The sequence below is a fragment of the Blennius ocellaris genome, assembly GCF_963422515.1.
Source record: "Blennius ocellaris genome assembly, chromosome: 15".
Lineage (NCBI taxonomy): Eukaryota > Metazoa > Chordata > Actinopteri > Blenniiformes > Blenniidae > Blennius > Blennius ocellaris.
The window spans coordinates 1193193-1209289 of record NC_137664.1 but is presented as its reverse complement, the minus strand read 5'-3'; the positions used below and the strand labels follow the sequence as shown (position 1 = coordinate 1209289).

Here is a 16097-nt window from a genome sequence, read left to right as displayed (position 1 = left end):
GAAGACGCAGGCTTTTTTTTGGGGGGGGGGGGGGGGTCACCAACTCCCACGGGTGCAGAACGAAGCGTAACACTCCTCTAACCTGAACCGGCCGCCGCCGCGTCTCTGCCTTCAGCAGCAGCATGGAAACTCCACCAAACGTCAAACAAGACAAAAAAAAAAAAAAGTCACTTTCTCTTCCTCCTCTGTATCATAGCAACCCCCCCCCCCCCCTCGTCCCCCCCCTTCCCTCCCCCCGTTTGGACAGCTGTATATATATTTGCTTCTTAACTACTGGTGACGACCTCGCTACTGTACGTTTGGGTTTAGAAACTTTATTTGGCGGAGGATCTGTACAGTCGCTGTGCTCGTGGGTTTGCCTGTAATTTCATGCTGGGGGGGGGGTGGGTTGGCGAGGGAAGGGGGGGGGTGTTCCTGTAACATAGTTTCTATTAATAAATGTGTAAAAGGACAGACACCGAGACCCCCCCCCACCACCACCCCTGTCTGCACACTACTGGTCGGGGGGGGGGGATTGAGATGATGTGCAAGCTTGTATTTATGTCCCCCCCCCCCAACCCCAACACACACACCCCCCCCCCCCCGGTTCTGTACAGAGCGAAGATGGGACACTTTGATGTCCCTTTGTGCCCCGCCCCCTCATGGGACTTTGATGTCCCTTTATGCCCCGCCCCCTCGCGGGAGGGGCCTGCATTACTGTCTTAACTCTTTTCGGGAGTGGGGGGGGTTGTCCAATGTGTGAAGAGGGCGGGGGAAGGGAGGGGGTGGAGCTTCCTGTGTCCCGCCTCCTTGCAGCCAGTGACCACTTCCTGCTTCGTCTGTCCACAAGTACAAAAAAAAAGAAAAAGAAACAAAACGTACATATGTATAAATTTTTAAGGAGCTGTGCTAACATTTAAATGCGTTCTTGCGTGTATATGATTTTAAAATGTTGACATTTTGATTTTAATGATGAAATACTCTAGACAGAAAAAAAAATAAATTATACATAACCTGTTGCCGTGTGTCTTGTTTTCCATCCCAAAGTCTCTCCTGATAAAATACACATGACGTGTAACATACAGCAGGGGGCGCCAGGACACAAAGTTAAAAAATGTGAAAATGCATCCTATTTTAAAACGTGCCTCGCATTAAAAGAAGCACCAGACACAGTTTGTGTATTTCAAGTAGCACGACTGCTTTTTCTTGTTTTATTGCAACAAAAATTGCACCGAGGAGAGAGAGAGAGAGAGGGAGAGAGAGAGACATTTACAAATGATAGCAAAGTTTGTCTACAAAAAAAAAAAAAAAAAACCTGAAGAGGCTTTAAACACAAAGGTAGAGAGTAGTGGTATGTTTGGTACACGGGAGGAATTTTAAAAAAAAGAGAGAAGAAGAAAGGAAGCCAACACTGACGGTACCATGATGAAGTGGAATTTCATTAAAGTCTCTCACGTCACACGTTTTACACTTTATTTCAGTTTTTAGTTTTTTTTAAATTTCTAGGCTCCGGAACAAAAAACCTTTGATCTCCGAGAAGAGATGAAAGCTGCTACTGACGGCTTCTGTGACTGGCATGTCGAGGGAGGAAGGAAGGAAGGAAGGAAAGAAGACATTAAAAACAACAGTTCTTGCACCCTGGTCCCTCTCCGGCACACACCGGAGATAAAGTGTTTTTTTTTTGTGGGGTTTTTTTTTTGGTATGGCAACACATCTCAATCCAACAAATTTCGTCAAAACCACCCGAGACAGTGGGAGGTACCAGAACGGCGCCGCGGCGCTGGCTCCGCCTCCTCCACCCTCCCCCTCCGTTACTTTTATGGCACACGTTTTGCAAATACTGCGAAAAGCATTCGTACGGAAACACTGAGGGCGAGACGCTTGACGGACAGAAGGTCTGCGGGAGGAGGAGCCGCCGCCGCCGTCGACTTGCTCAACGTGGCCGGCGGGAAGGAACGGCGCCCGCCGGTTTGACGCTCGTGTCGGAAGAGGAGGAGAGAAAACAAAAAAAAATGTCAAAATTTGCGATAGGACACAAAATGATTGACTTTGGCCCCCCCGGGGCCCGGCGGACCGGCTCGACGACGTTTCGTAGTTCAAATCTCCACTCCGCCGTCGCCGCGGGCGCCAAGAGTTTCCCCCTCCCCTCCCCCGGCGCGCACCAAAAAAGGGCGGTTGTGGTCGGTTCAACAGTTCAGCAGCGTCCCTCGGCAGTCTGGGGGTGTTGTTTGTGGCGCCGCTACCTCTGGATGATGTCGCTGATCTCCTTGACGGACGACAGCAGCTTGCTGAAGTCCTGCGGCGCGCTGGAGCCCCCGGTGGCGGCGGGGCAGATCTGCAGCTGGCGCAGGCTGCCCTCCAGCTTGTTGATGGCCTCGCGGAAGGCGAACTTGTTCCTCATCTGCTGGATGGAGTCCACGAAGCTCACGCAGTACTTGGACAGGTTCTTGCCGGCCTCCAGCACGGCGCCGTGGCTGCCCGTCTGCTCCGCGTTGCGGCAGATGGCGGCGCGGAGGCGCTCGGCGCCCTCCAGCACCGTCTGCCGCGTCACCGCCGAGTTGGGCGTGCGCTCCTGCGACTGGCGCGGCGCCGTCTTGCGGAGGGACCAGCGGGTTTTCTCCAGGTGGGTGAACGGGGAGGAAGGGGAGGAGGCGGGGTCGCCGGGGGAGGCGGGGCCTCCGAGGCTCTGGCTGGAGGCGGAGCTGGACATGGAGGCGGAGGAGGTGGAGGTCTTCAGCGGCTGAGGTTTGGAGGCGGGCAGCTTCTTGGGGGCGTGGTCGACGGCGGCGGACGCGTGGTGGGCGTCCGCGGCGGCGGGGAGGCCCTTAGCTTTGACGTCCGCGGCGGAGGAGGAGGAGGGCGAGGGCGGTTCTTGCGTGGGGCTGCGGGGGACCTTGCCCGCTTTGGCGTTGGCGGGCGGCGGCGGAGGCGGCGGGGCGGGTTTGGGCTTCTGGAGCTTCCCCCGCTCCCTGACGGACGAGGAGTCGCCCGAGTGCTTGTTCCGCCGGGCGCGGCACTCCTCCCCCGCCGCCCCCAGCGCCGGGAACACGTTGGACTTGAGCAGCTCGGCGTGGAGGGCGTTGGTCTTGGCGTTCTCCAGCCCCAGGCCCGGCCTCTTCACCACCTTGGGCGTGGAGGCCAAGGGGGCGGGGCCGGGGCCGGGGTCCGGCTCTTTGACCAGGAAGGACGCCGACACGTCGGCGGACGCGTTGAGGCGCGGCGGCGGGGTCAGGGTGCCCATCCGCGGGGCGCCCTCACCCCCCTTCTGCTCGCCGGTCCTCTTGCGCGGCAGCGCCGGCTTGCCGCCGAACGTCCCCGAGTCGAAGTGGCGCTGGCCCAGGTCCCGCGGCAGCGTGACGGACCGCCACTGGGTGCCGTCGGAGCCCGGCGCCGCCGCGCTGGACGACCACAGGAACCTCTTGGAGTTGGAGACGGGGGTCTCCTCCTCGCCGGGCGGGGTCGTGGCCGCCTTCCCGGGCACGGCGGGCGCCCCCTTCTTTCGTGGGTACAAGGGTCCGGGGTAGCTGGGGGCGCCGTTGGCGACGCCCCCGGCCCCGTTGTTGTTGTTGTTTGGGCCCAAGAACCTGGAGGCGGGGTCCAGGCCGTGCGCCGCCGCCGCGTCGGCCAGGGACGCGCCGTTGTTGAAGCCGTCGCCGTCTCGGGGGTCCGGCGTGACGCCCCGCCTGTCGGCGTGGACGTCCATGTCCCTGAAGGACGAGCTGCGTTTGGGCGGCGCCGGCGCGTTCTTCTTCTTCTTCTTGATGAGGCTGAGGAAGCTGCTGCCGCGCGTCTTGTCCTTCTCCTTGTCCTTGTCCTTGGGCAGCAGGCGGTCGTCCTCGTTCAGGTTGCCGTCCAGGAGGGGGCGCTCTTTCCTGGGGAGCATGGGGGAGGACACGGCCGCCTCCGGGTCCCCGGGGTCTGAGCGGGGACATGGAAACAGGGTCAAACCGGATCCAGATCAACTGCTTCTCTGGAGAACGTTGAAGTCTTGAAGAGCTTTTGTAAACCGACACAATTTCTCGTCTCACCCGGACTGTCTCCGTCCCGGTTGTCCATGTTCTTGCGGAGAGTCCTGGTCTTGGTCGGCAGCTCCGGCGCCTGCTGGATCGGACCCAACGGCGCCTTCTTCTCCTTCTTCCCCAACTCCTTCTCCACCTCTGAAACACAGGAAACGCTTCCGTCTCACGGCTCTAGGAGGAGACAAAGACTCTTTTCGGTCTCGGAAGACGCGCGTCGTTTTTTGTGTTTTGGTTCAATGTTGCGTTTACACGGCAACGTTTTGAAAACGATGCCCGTTTCTATGGAAACAATGTCGCGGACCAAGACTATCAACCTGCCATGTCCCAAGACATTATGGACTGTGAAGCCGACACTGTTGTTATCGCGACGCTGCGTTTCCATAGCGACGGATCACTTTCAACAACTAGTGATTATCAGTGATTTCGAGCGCCGGGAAACGCGTTTTCGCTGGAAAACAACCCGAGGAAGAAGAGAGTCGGTCGTAAAAGAGCAGGAAAGTCGGACGCAGACCGTCAGAGATGCTGGATTCCTGGAACATGGTCTCGAACGCCTGGTGGGTCTCGGCAAACGAGGGACGTTCTAGAGGGTTCCACCTCCAACCTGGCGGGAGAGGGACCGATTAGAGTCGTCGTTTTAAAAGACGGCGATCTCTCTCTCTCTCTGGGCGGGACTCACAGGCCGTCATCAGCTCGTAGACCTTCTCGGGGCAGCCCTCCGGCCGGTCCATGCGGTAGTCCTTCTCCAGCAGCTCGTAGACCTGGGACAGGTCGATGCCGGGGTACGGAGACATCCCGTAGGTGGCGATCTCCCACAGCAGCACGCCGAACGCTGCGCCACAACAGAAGGAGTCAAACCGTCAACATGACTTGTTGGCACACGAGATATAACGGCTCAACACTGCCCCCACAGGTCGCTACTGGAGGGACGGCTGAAAAGTCCCTCCTAGCTCCTGGTCTGTCGACGACTCCTGAACCCCGGAAGTGTTTGGTCATGATGAGGTACAGGAGGCTTGATGCTTCCTTCTGAGCCTCCTTTAGTCTAGGAAGCACTGATGCTTCCTGTAGCCTAGGAAACACTGATGCTTCCTTTAGCCTAGGAAACACTGATACCTCCTTTAGCCTAGGATACACTGATGCTTCCTTTAGAGCCTCCTGTAGCCTAGGAAACACTGATGCTTCCTTTAGCCTCGGAAACTCTGATGCTTCCTTTAGCCTAGGATACACTGATCCTTCCTTTAGCCTAGGAAACACTGATGCTTCCTTTAGCCTAGGATACACTGATGCTTCCTTTAGAGCCTCCTTTAGCCTAGGATACACTGATGCTTCCTTTAGAGCCTCCTTTAGCCTAGGATACACTGATGCTTCCTTTAGAGCCTCCTTTAGCCTAGGATACACTGATGCTTCCTTTAGAAACTCCTTTAGCCTAGGGAACACTGATGCTTCCTTTAATGTCTCCTTTAGCCTAGGAAACACTGATGCTTCCTTTAGAGCCTCCTTTAGCCTAGGAAACACTGATGCTTCCTTTAGAGCCTCCTTTAGCCTAGGATACACTGATGCTTCCTTTTGAGCAGCGACAAAATTTAAAGGTTCAGGAAGCCTCCTAACACCTTTCCTTCACCCCTTTAGGAAGCCTCCTAACACCTTTCCTTAACCCCTTTAGGAAGCCTCCTAACACCTTTCCTTCACCCCTTTAGGAAGCCTCCAAACACCTTTCCTTAACCCCTCCAAGACCTTTCCTTAACCCCTTCAGGAAGCCTCCTGACCCCTTTAGGAAGCCTCCTAACACCTTTCCTTAACCCCTTTAGGAAGCCTCCTAACACCTTTCCTTAACCCCTTTAGGAAGCCTCCTAACACCTTTCCTTAACCCCTTTAGGAAGCCTCCTAACACCTGTCCTTAACCCCTTCAGGAAGCCTCCTAACACCTTTCCTTAACCTCTTCAGGAAGCCTCCTAGCACCCTTCCTTCCCCCCGTGACGTCACCCAGGGGGGTCCAGGTAAGGTCCCCAGGTCAGAACACAGGGGGGGACTATTGGGACTACTGGGACTACTGGGACTACTGGAACACCCCCCCCCCCGGTGTGTCTCCGGGGTGGTGACGGAGGCCCGACTCACCCCAGACGTCGGACTTGATGGAGAACTTGTTGTAGGCCAGGCTCTCGGGGGCGGTCCACTTGATGGGGAACTTGGCGCCGGCGTGAGCCGTGTAGGTGTCTCCGGTCATCAGCCGGCTCAGACCGAAGTCCGCCACCTTCACCAGGTGGTTCTCGCCCACCAGGCAGTTCCGGGCCGCCAGGTCCCTGCAGGACGGACGGGGGAGGGGGGGGGGGAGTCAACCGACAGAGCTCAGGAAGGAGGCGGAGCTTTGAATCCAGAGCCACGCCTCCATCTGGGTGGAGGGAGGGGGGGGGAGGGGGCGTCGCCCTCACCTGTGGATGAAGTTCTTCTTCTCCAGGTACTCCATGGCGGAGGAGATCTGCGTGGCCATGTAGAGCAGCACCACGGCGTTCACCTCCTCGCGGTTACAGTCCCTCAGGTAGTCCAGCAGGTTCCCGTGGGTCATGAACTCTGTGATGATGTAGAAGGGTGGCTCCCGCGTGCACACGCCTACACACACACGCACACGCACACACACACACACACACACACACAATAAATGTAGTGTGTCACAGAAGAATCTGATGCAAAACATAGACTTTTTTTTTAATGATAAGTTTTAACTCTTTTAGGAGTCGAATGTCGTCTGTCTCTCCGTCTATCTATTATCCCTCCATCCGTCTAATCATCCATCCATCCATCCATCCGATATCTATCTATTCAACCATCTAATCATCCATCCATCTAATCCCCCCTCCATCCGATATCCATCTAATCAACCATCCCTCCATCCAATCATTCATCCATCCATCTAATCATCAATCCATCATTCATTCATTCATCCCTCCAATCATCCATCCATCTCATCATCCCTCCATCCGATATCCATCTAATCAACCATCTATCATTCATCCATCCATCTAATCATCAATCCATCATTCATTCATTCATCCCTCCAATCATCCATCCATCTCATCATCCCTCCATCCGATATCCATCTAATCATCCATCCAGCTAATCATCAATCCATCATTCATCCATCCATCCATCTCATCATCCCTCCATCCGATATCCATCTAATCATCCATCATTCATCTAATCATTCATTCATCCATCCATCTAATCATCCATCCATCTCATCATCCCTCCATCCGATATCCATCTAATCATCCATCATTCATCTAATCATTCATTCATCCATCATTGATTCATCCATCTAATCATCCCTCCATCCGATATCCATCTAATCATCCATCCAGCTAATCATCAATCCATCCGATATCCATCTAATCATCCATCATTCATCTAATCATTCATTCATCCATCCATCTAATCATCCCTCCATCCGATATCCATCTAATCATCCATCATTCATTCATTCATCCGATAGCCATCCAATCATCCATCCATCCAATCATCCATCCATCTAATCATTCATCCATCCATCAATCATTCATCTAATCATCATTCATCCATCCCTCCATCATCCATCCCTCCATCATCCCTCCATCATCCCTGAGCAAGGCCTTTCATGTGCACCAGAAGAAGAGTGGAGGTCTTTTACCCAGCAGCTGCACCAGGTTGGGGTGTTTGATCTCCTTCATGACCGCCGCCTCCTTGAGGAACTCCTCCACCTCCATGGTGTCTTCCTGCGGGGCGCAGCGGGGGAAACACACTCAGGAGGCTGCAGTTACACCCCGGCCGACACCAGATGGCAGCACGGGGAGGCGCCAAAGGCCTTTCCCCACCGGGAGCTCAGAGGCCCCGGGATCTATCTGCGGTTTTTTTTCTGGGTACCTTGAGAGTTTTGACGGCCACGGTGAGGTTGTACTTCTTCCACACGCCCTCGTACACCTCGCCGTACTGCCCGCCGCCCAGCTTGTGCTTCATGGTGATGTCGGTGCGCTCCATCTCCCACTTGTCGTAGTTGGGCGACACGCCGTAGATGGTGGGCTTGTTGCGCTTGGGCGCCGGGTAGTGCAGCGTGGTGATGAGGCCGTCGGCCACCGTGGAGTGGTGGTGCACCAGCTCCGCCAGCGTGTTGAAGCGGCTCTCCGACGACACGTAGAGCTGGAAGGAGGGGGGGGAGGAGGGGCGGAGGAGGAGGGAGGAGAGCCGCCATTTTAATGCGGGGAAATGACAGAACGCATCGAAACAGGACAAAATCGCCACTTGTGCTCAAAAAACCCCGGAAAGTTTTCCAGAACCGGTAATTACTGGAAAAGTGACTGAATGTTTTTTTCCCCCCCGACAAGAGAAGGATTTGTCCGGGGGGACGGGAGGACATCGGTCAGGCCTCGCCGGACACTCGTCTTTCCGCCGTTCTGGTCTTACGTAACCACGGCGACCATTCGCTCGTCGCTTCAGGAGGACGACGTCATTGGCTGCTGACGTCGAGACGAGCGTCAGAGACTTTAGTGAAATAAAGAGGAGGAGCGACGTCCTGGTGACTGGAGCTCAGGGAGGACGGAAAACTACGTGTGTGTGTGTGTGTGTGTGTGTGTGTGTGTGTGTGTGTGTGTGTGTGTGTGTGTGTGTGTGTGTGTGTGTGTGTGTGTGTGTGTCAGCAGGGAGTCTGCACAGTGGTGGTTAGAGACATTCCTGCCATAGCAGGACACACACACACTGTATAATATAAATATATGTTCATGAAATGTAACTTTAATTAATCATATCACTACTAAAGAGGTTTATAAATGGATTTCTATGTATATTTATACTGTATATGTACTGTATGTGGGAGTATATGAGTATATAGGATCGCACACGGGTTAAAAATATCACGTCGGAAATTAATTAATAAAATCTTAAATGTTATCTTGAATTAAATCATAAAATGAGTACAATGCATATTATATATAATATAATAAAATGTAATAAAATATATATTAAACTAAAATAAAACATTAAACTAAATTCAATAAAACTAAAACTATAATAAGCTAAACTAAAACCAAACTAAAATAAACAACATTAAATTAAACAAAACAAAATAAAATAAAATAAAAAAACAAAACAAAAAACAACACAACACAACTAAGGACAAGTAAAGTAAAACTAAAAGTAAAACTAAAAGTAAAACTAAAGTAAAACTAAAGCAAAACTGAGTAAGAGTAAGAGTAAGAGTAAGAGTAAGAGTAAGAGTAAGAGTAAGAGTAAGAGTAAGAGTAAGAGTAAGAGTAAGAGTAAGAGTAAGAGTAAGAGTAAGAGTAAGAGTAAGAGTAAGAGTTAGAGTTAGAGTTAGAGTTAGAGTTAGAGTTAGAGTTAGAGTTAGAGTTAGAGTTAGAGTTAGAGCTAGAGCTAGAGCTAGAGCTAGAGCTAGAGCTAGAGCTAGAGCTAGAGCTAGAGCTAGAGCTAGAGCTAGAGCTAGAGTTAGAGTTAGAGTTAGAGTTAGAGCTAGAGCTAGAGCTAGAGCTAGAGTTAGAGTTAGAGTTAGAGTTAGAGTTAGAGTTAGAGTTAGAGCTAGAGTTAGAGCTAGAGCTAGAGCTAGAGCTAGAGCTAGAGCTAGAGCTAGAGCTAGAGCTAGAGCTAGAGCTAGAGTTAGAGTTAGAGTTAGAGTTAGAGTTAGAGTTAGAGTTAGAGTTAGAGTTAGAGTTAGAGTTAGAGCTAGAGCTAGAGCTAGAGCTAGAGCTAGAGCTAGAGCTAGAGTTAGAGTTAGAGTTAGAGTTAAAGTAAAGTAAAGTAAAGTAAATTAAACTAAATTATATTATATTAAATTAAATTAAAGTAAAATAAACTAAATTAAAGTAAAGTAAATATGAGAACTCCCCATAAAAAGGCAAAGGGGTGCAGAAGCAGTATTCTACATTATTCAGGCTGCTGCCGTCTTTCCCCGTCCAACAACAGACTCTCTGTGAACGTGACCAAAAGCTGCCGGCCGCCGTCACGATGGACACGAAACAACGCGACTCTGAATTGAACCGCAGGTCGACTTTTGTCTGAAGACCCGAGACGCCGTCCGTCCCTCAACACCGGACGAGTGGTCTCCAGCCTGGGAGGACTGAGGATGGCGTGAGGACGGCGTGAGGACGGCGTGAGGACGGCGGAGCCCACCTTGGCGTCGGACGCCGTGTTGATGCGGTAGTGGTAGACGCGGCCCTCGTAGCGCAGCGAGATGGACCTCTGGCCGGGGCTGCTCTCGCTCTCCCGCACCAGGAAGCTGCCGTTGATGCCCGAGCTGAGCAGGTACTCGGCGGCGTTGCGCGACACGGGGCCGTGGTACCAGCTGTGCTTCTCCAGGCTGTTGACCGGGGTGATGTAGTTGGACGGCACCCAGCCCTGGCCGTTCTTCGTCTGCGCCTCGCACCACTCGCCATTGTGGTTGTAGCCCAGAACCCGCAGCTTCTCCCCTGAGGGCCGAGCAGAGCAGAGCTCAGCGGAGCAGCAAACCTTCAGTCCATGCTAGCGCTGGAACAACGGCTGGGAAGTGTTGTGATGTTTGTTTTAGCTCATGATTTTCACACAAACAAGCTGAAATCTGCTCTCGTAAACTTCAGTAATGACACTTCTGAGCACTAGGGGGCAGCAGTGAGTCGGTGTTGTACTGGAGCTCCAGTCTCTGGTGTTTATGATTCAATATGTAAACATTCAGTCTGTAAACAACACCTCCGAGTACTGACGGAGCTCGTGTTGCCCATAGTTACAGTGTCTGACCTGCGAGGGTGACGCTGAGCGACGTGGTGAGAGGAAAGAAAGAAAGAAAGAAAGATAAAGCTTATGTGGTGAGAAAAAAAATAAAGCTTATATGGTGAGAAAAATAAATAAATAAATAAATAAAGCTTATGTGGTGAGAAAAAAGAAAAAATAAAGCTTATATGGTGAGAAAAATAAATAAATAAAAAAATAAAGCTTATGTGGTGAGAAAAATAAATAAATAAATAAATAAAGCTTATGTGGTGAGAAAAACAAAAAAAAACAAAAAGCTTATGTGGTGAAAAAATTAAAAAAATAAAAAAATAAAGCTTATATGGTGAGAAAAATAAATAAATAAATAAATAAAGCTTATGTGGTGAGAAAAATAAATAAATAAATAAATAAAGCTTATGTGGTGAGAAAAAATAAAAAAAAAGAAAAAGCTTATGTGGTGAAAAAATAAAAAAAATAAAAAAATAAAGCTTATGTGGTGAGAAAAATAAATAAATAAATAAATAAATAAAGCTTATGTGGTGAGAAAAATAAATAAATAAATAAATAAAGCTTATGTGGTGAGAAAAAAAAAAAAAAAGAAAAAGCTTATGTGGTGAAAAAATTAAAAAAATAAAAAAATAAAGCTTATATGGTGAGAAAAATAAATAAATAAATAAATAAAGCTTATGTGGTGAGAAAAATAAATAAATAAATAAATAAAGCTTATGTGGTGAGAAAAAATAAAAAAAAAGAAAAAGCTTATGTGGTGAAAAAATAAAAAAAATAAAAAAATAAAGCTTATGTGGTGAGAAAAATAAATAAATAAATAAATAAATAAAGCTTATGTGGTGAGAAAAAATAAAAAAAATAAAAAAATAAAGCTTATATGGTGAGAAAAATAAATAAATAAATAAATAAAGCTTATGTGGTGAGAAAAAAGAAAAAAAAAGAAAAAGCTTATGTGGTGAAAAAATAAAAAAAATAAAAAAATAAAGCTTATGTGGTGAGAAAAATAAATAAATAAATAAATAAATAAAGCTTATGTGGTGAGAAAAAATAAAAAAAATAAAAAAATAAAGCTTATGTGGTGAGAAAAATAAATAAATAAATAAATAAAGCTTATGTGGTGAGAAAAAAGAAAAACAAAGAAAAAGCTTATGTGGTGAAAAAATAAAAAAAATAAAAAAATAAAGCTTATATGGTGAGAAAAATAAATAAATAAATAAATAAAGCTTATGTGGTGAGAAAAATAAATAAATAAATAAAGCTTATGTGGTGAGAAAAAATAAAAAAAATAAAAAAATAAAGCTTATATGGTGAGAAAAATAAATAAATAAATAAATAAAGCTTATGTGGTGAGAAAAAAGAAAAAAAAAGAAAAAGCTTATGTGGTGAGAAAAAAATAAAATAAATAAAAAAAATATAAAGCTTATGTGGTGAGAAATAAAATAGAACAAAAAATATATATATAAAGCTTATGTGGTGATAAAAAAAAAAAAAAAAAAAAAAGATAAAGCTTATGTGGTGAAAAATTAAAAAAAGATAAAGCGTATGTGGTGAGAAAATAAATAAATAAATAAAACTTATGTGGTGAGAAAATAAATAAATAAATAAAACTTATGTGGTGAGAAAAAATAAATAATAAAAAAAAAAAGATAAAGCTTATGTAGTAAAAATAAATAAATAAATAAAAAAAGAAAGCTTATGTGGTGAGAAAAAAAAAAGATTAAGCTTATTTGGTGAGAAAAAAAATAAAAAAATAAAAGAAGAAAGCTTATGTGATGAGAAAAAAATAACAAGTTAAAGGTGTTTTATTTAATCCAGGAGAAACAAGGCGATGATGTGGAGCAGGAAACAAGATAATGCTGCATGGTGGAAACTGCTGACTAAGGCGGATTTTAAAAGCTTTAAAAGTTTTCAAGTGAAAATAAAACTTTTACTTTTATTTTTACTACTACTGTAGTTACTACAGTAGTAACTACTGTAGTAACTAAAGTAGTAACTAACTACTGTAGTAACTACTGTAGTTATTACAGACTTCCTGGTAGCTTTATTTTGACAGTCACTGTAATAACAATGCAATTGGTAGTTTTATTTTGACAGTCACTGTAATAATAAACCAACTTGGTGTTCTTATTTTGACAGTCACTGCGCTAACTTGGTAGTTTTATTTTGACAGTCACTGTAACAACAAACCAACTTGGTGTTCTTATTTTGACAGTCACTGCGCTAACAATCCAACTTGGTACTTTTATTTTGACAGCGGCCCAAATAACAATCCTACTTGGTAGTTTTATTTTGTTTTTATTTAATTTTACCCTTCATTACAACTTGTTTTTGTCCTACATGGAAATAAACAACCTCTACAACCTCCAGAAGGATTTCCTGGTGGCCGAGGGGCTTTAAGGGGCTTTAAGGGACTTTAAGGGGTTTTAAGGGGTTTAGCGCCGTACCAATTCTAGCCTTTTCTTGTAATCCCCCCTTTTCTTCCCCCCTCATTTCCTCCACTAAAGGAAGTCATGCAGGTATTAGATTAGGCCGTAATAAAGGCTGGAACGCTGTTTGATTTGCAAAGATCGTTATCAGGAATTTTAATCACATTTATTTTTGACCAACATCAACAGTTAAGACGACGAATATGCCTTTTATATTAAAATATATATATTACTGCTGTCAAAAATAACATTAATTTAATTCATTCATCCAAAATGCTCAATTCGCCTTTTTTTTTTAACGTTAATTAACGTAGTTTTTTTTACATCCACTTTTTTTTTTTTTTGCAAGCCGAATTAGTAGCAATTCTGCAGCAGAACAGCGGGTTGCCAGGTTGGCTGACCGGGAGCCACCAACACTCTGCAGCGCAAACCAATAAAAGAATCTCAGAGGTTGTTTTGGCACAACTCTACGGGTGGGTTGTGCCCCCCCGGGGACAGAACCCCGCGGGGGCTCCTCGCCACGCGGACCTTACCTTTGGTGATGCTCAGCGTGTTGTCGCCGCTCGCCACGAAGTCGTAGAGCGCCACGAACAGGTTGGGGTCGTTCTCACTGGGCCCGGCCAGAAGGTTCTCCTTGGAGTTCCAGCGGGCGGCTTCGGTCAGACCCCCACCCTCCAAGTCGGGTCTCTGGAGAGCTTCTGGAGGGACGGGGGGGGGGGGGGGGGGGGGGAGGGGACAGAGGGGGACAGAGGGGGACAGGGGGGATAAGAGTCAGCAGCCAATCACAGAGCAGCGAGGGGCGGTTTGTGAAGCGTCTCCATGTTCTGCAGCAACGTTAGTGTGTCGTTAACAAATCCGCCGTGATTCTCTCTGTGGGGCCAGAGAGACGGAGAACTGGGCTCTAGATCTGGTCCAGGAGGAACCGGGTTCTAGTTCTGGTCCAGGAGGAACCGAGTTCTAGTTCTGGTCCAGGAGGAACCGGGTTCTAGTTCTGGTCCAGGAGGAACCGGGTTCTAGTTCTGGTAATAACAATTTTATTCATGTAATAACAATCCAACTTGGTAGTTTTATTTTGACAGCGGCCGTAATAACAATCCAACTCGGTAGTTTTATTTTGACAGTCACTGTAATAACAATCCAACTCGGTAGTTTTATTTTGACAGTCACTGTAATAACAATCCAACTTGGTAGTTTTATTTCGACAGTCTATAATAACAATCCAACTTGGTAGTTTTATTTTGACAGTCGCTGTAATAACAATCCAACTCGGTAGTTTTATTTTGACAGACTCTGTAATAACAATCCAACTTGGTAGTTTTATTTTGACAGCGGCCGTAATAACAATCCAACTTGGTAGTTTTATTTCGACAGTCTATAATAACAATCCAACTTGGTAGTTTTATTTTGACAGTCGCTGTAATAACAATCCAACTTGGTAGTTTTATTTTGACAGCGGCCGTAATAACAATCCAACTTGGTAGTTTTATTTTGACAGCGGCCGTAATAACAATCCAACTCGGTAGTTTTATTTTGACAGTCACTGTAATAACAATCCAACTTGGTAGTTTTATTTCGACAGTCTATAATAACAATCCAACTTGGTAGTTTTATTTTGACAGTCGCTGTAATAACAATCCAACTTGGTAGTTTTATTTTGACAGCGGCCGTAATAACAATCCAACTTGGTAGTTTTACTTTGACAGTCACCATAACAACAATCCAACTTGGTAGTTTTATTTTGACAGTCACCATAATAACAATCCAACTTGGTAGTTTTATTTTGACAGTCACCCTAATAACAATCCAACTTGGTAGTTTTATTTTGACAGTCACCATAACAACAATCCAACTTGGTAGTTTTATTTTGACAGTCACCATAATAACAATCCAACTTGGTGGTTTTATTTTGACAGTCTCTGTAATAACAATCCAACTTGGTAGTTTTATTTTGACAGCGGCCGTAATAACAATCCAACTTGGTAGTTTTACTTTGACAGTCACCATAACAACAATCCAACTTGGTAGTTTTATTTTGAAAGCGGCCATAATAACAATCCAACTTGGTAGTTTTATTTTGACAGTCACCGTAATAACAATCCAACTTGGTAGTTTTATTTTGACAGTCACCATAATAACAATCCAACTTGGTAGTTTTATTTTGACAGTCACCATAATAACAATCCAACTTGGTAGTTTTATTTTGAAAGCGGCCATAATAACAATCCAACTTGGTGGTTTTATTTTGACAGTCACTGTAAAACCCAGATCAGCGCCTAGCTGGAAGTGTTGGGTCCTTCAAGGCAGGGGCAGGGAATCCTGGTCCTGGAGCTCCAGGACCCTTGATTTAACCTTCTTCAGACTTTATGTTTGATTTGATTTGACGATTGAAACATTAACGATCATCAAAAAGTGAAGCAGTTCGGAATAAAAAAAAAAAAACAGTTAAAAATGTGTCTTTATCTCTTGAACTAATCGTCACCAATAAGTCAAGACGTGATATTTACAATTAAACATCAGGACGGGTTGATTTATTTTTGTCACGGCACAATGTAAACGTTGTCAGCTGACGACTTGTTGCTGTGAATAAACACAAATATAAACGAAAAAAAGCAACCGCCTGCTAACAAAAGCTAAAAGAGTTTTAAATTGTTTTTTTTTTTTTAAAAGTCTGTTTGGTGGATTGTGAACCCGTCCGTGGAGGCGCTGCACACTTCCTGTCCCCCGGTCCAGCGGGGGGCGCTAACGCCACCATTAGCTCTATCAAAACACTCTGTTGCACAACGCCTGGCGTCGCTTCGGTCCTCCATTGCTAATCAATTAGCCTGTTGACTGTGTGCAGACTGTGGCCCTACTTTCCCCCCCCCCCTCCCCCTCCCCCTCCCCCCCACCCCCCCTGCCCCCCCCCCTTCCATAGTTCAAATCAACTGCACATGAAGAAGAAAAC

At 46.6% G+C, this 16097-nt stretch overlaps 1 protein-coding gene across 5 annotated transcripts in view; it reads right to left on the bottom strand.

Annotated features, from left to right (window-relative positions):
* Positions 1-24: 24 nt before the first annotated feature.
* abl1 (c-abl oncogene 1, non-receptor tyrosine kinase) overlaps positions 25-16097 on the bottom strand; it is a 40547-nt gene continuing 24474 nt past the window's right edge. For 4 of the 5 annotated variants that reach the window (XM_080509978.1, XM_080509977.1, XM_080509979.1 and 1 more), the window contains 10 exons: positions 13687-13851; positions 10146-10441; positions 7890-8162; positions 7657-7741; positions 6425-6602; positions 6111-6295; positions 4675-4827; positions 4510-4599; positions 4008-4136; positions 25-3897 (listed from right to left, as the gene is read on the bottom strand). In XM_080509978.1, coding sequence (XP_080366104.1) covers positions 2219-3897; positions 4008-4136; positions 4510-4599; positions 4675-4827; positions 6111-6295; positions 6425-6602; positions 7657-7741; positions 7890-8162; positions 10146-10441; positions 13687-13851 — 3233 coding nt within the window. In that variant the 3' untranslated portion in view covers positions 25-2218. The remainder of the gene's footprint in view (positions 3898-4007; positions 4137-4509; positions 4600-4674; positions 4828-6110; positions 6296-6424; positions 6603-7656; positions 7742-7889; positions 8163-10145; positions 10442-13686; positions 13852-16097) is intronic. The other variant, XM_080509981.1, reaches the window with a different exon arrangement.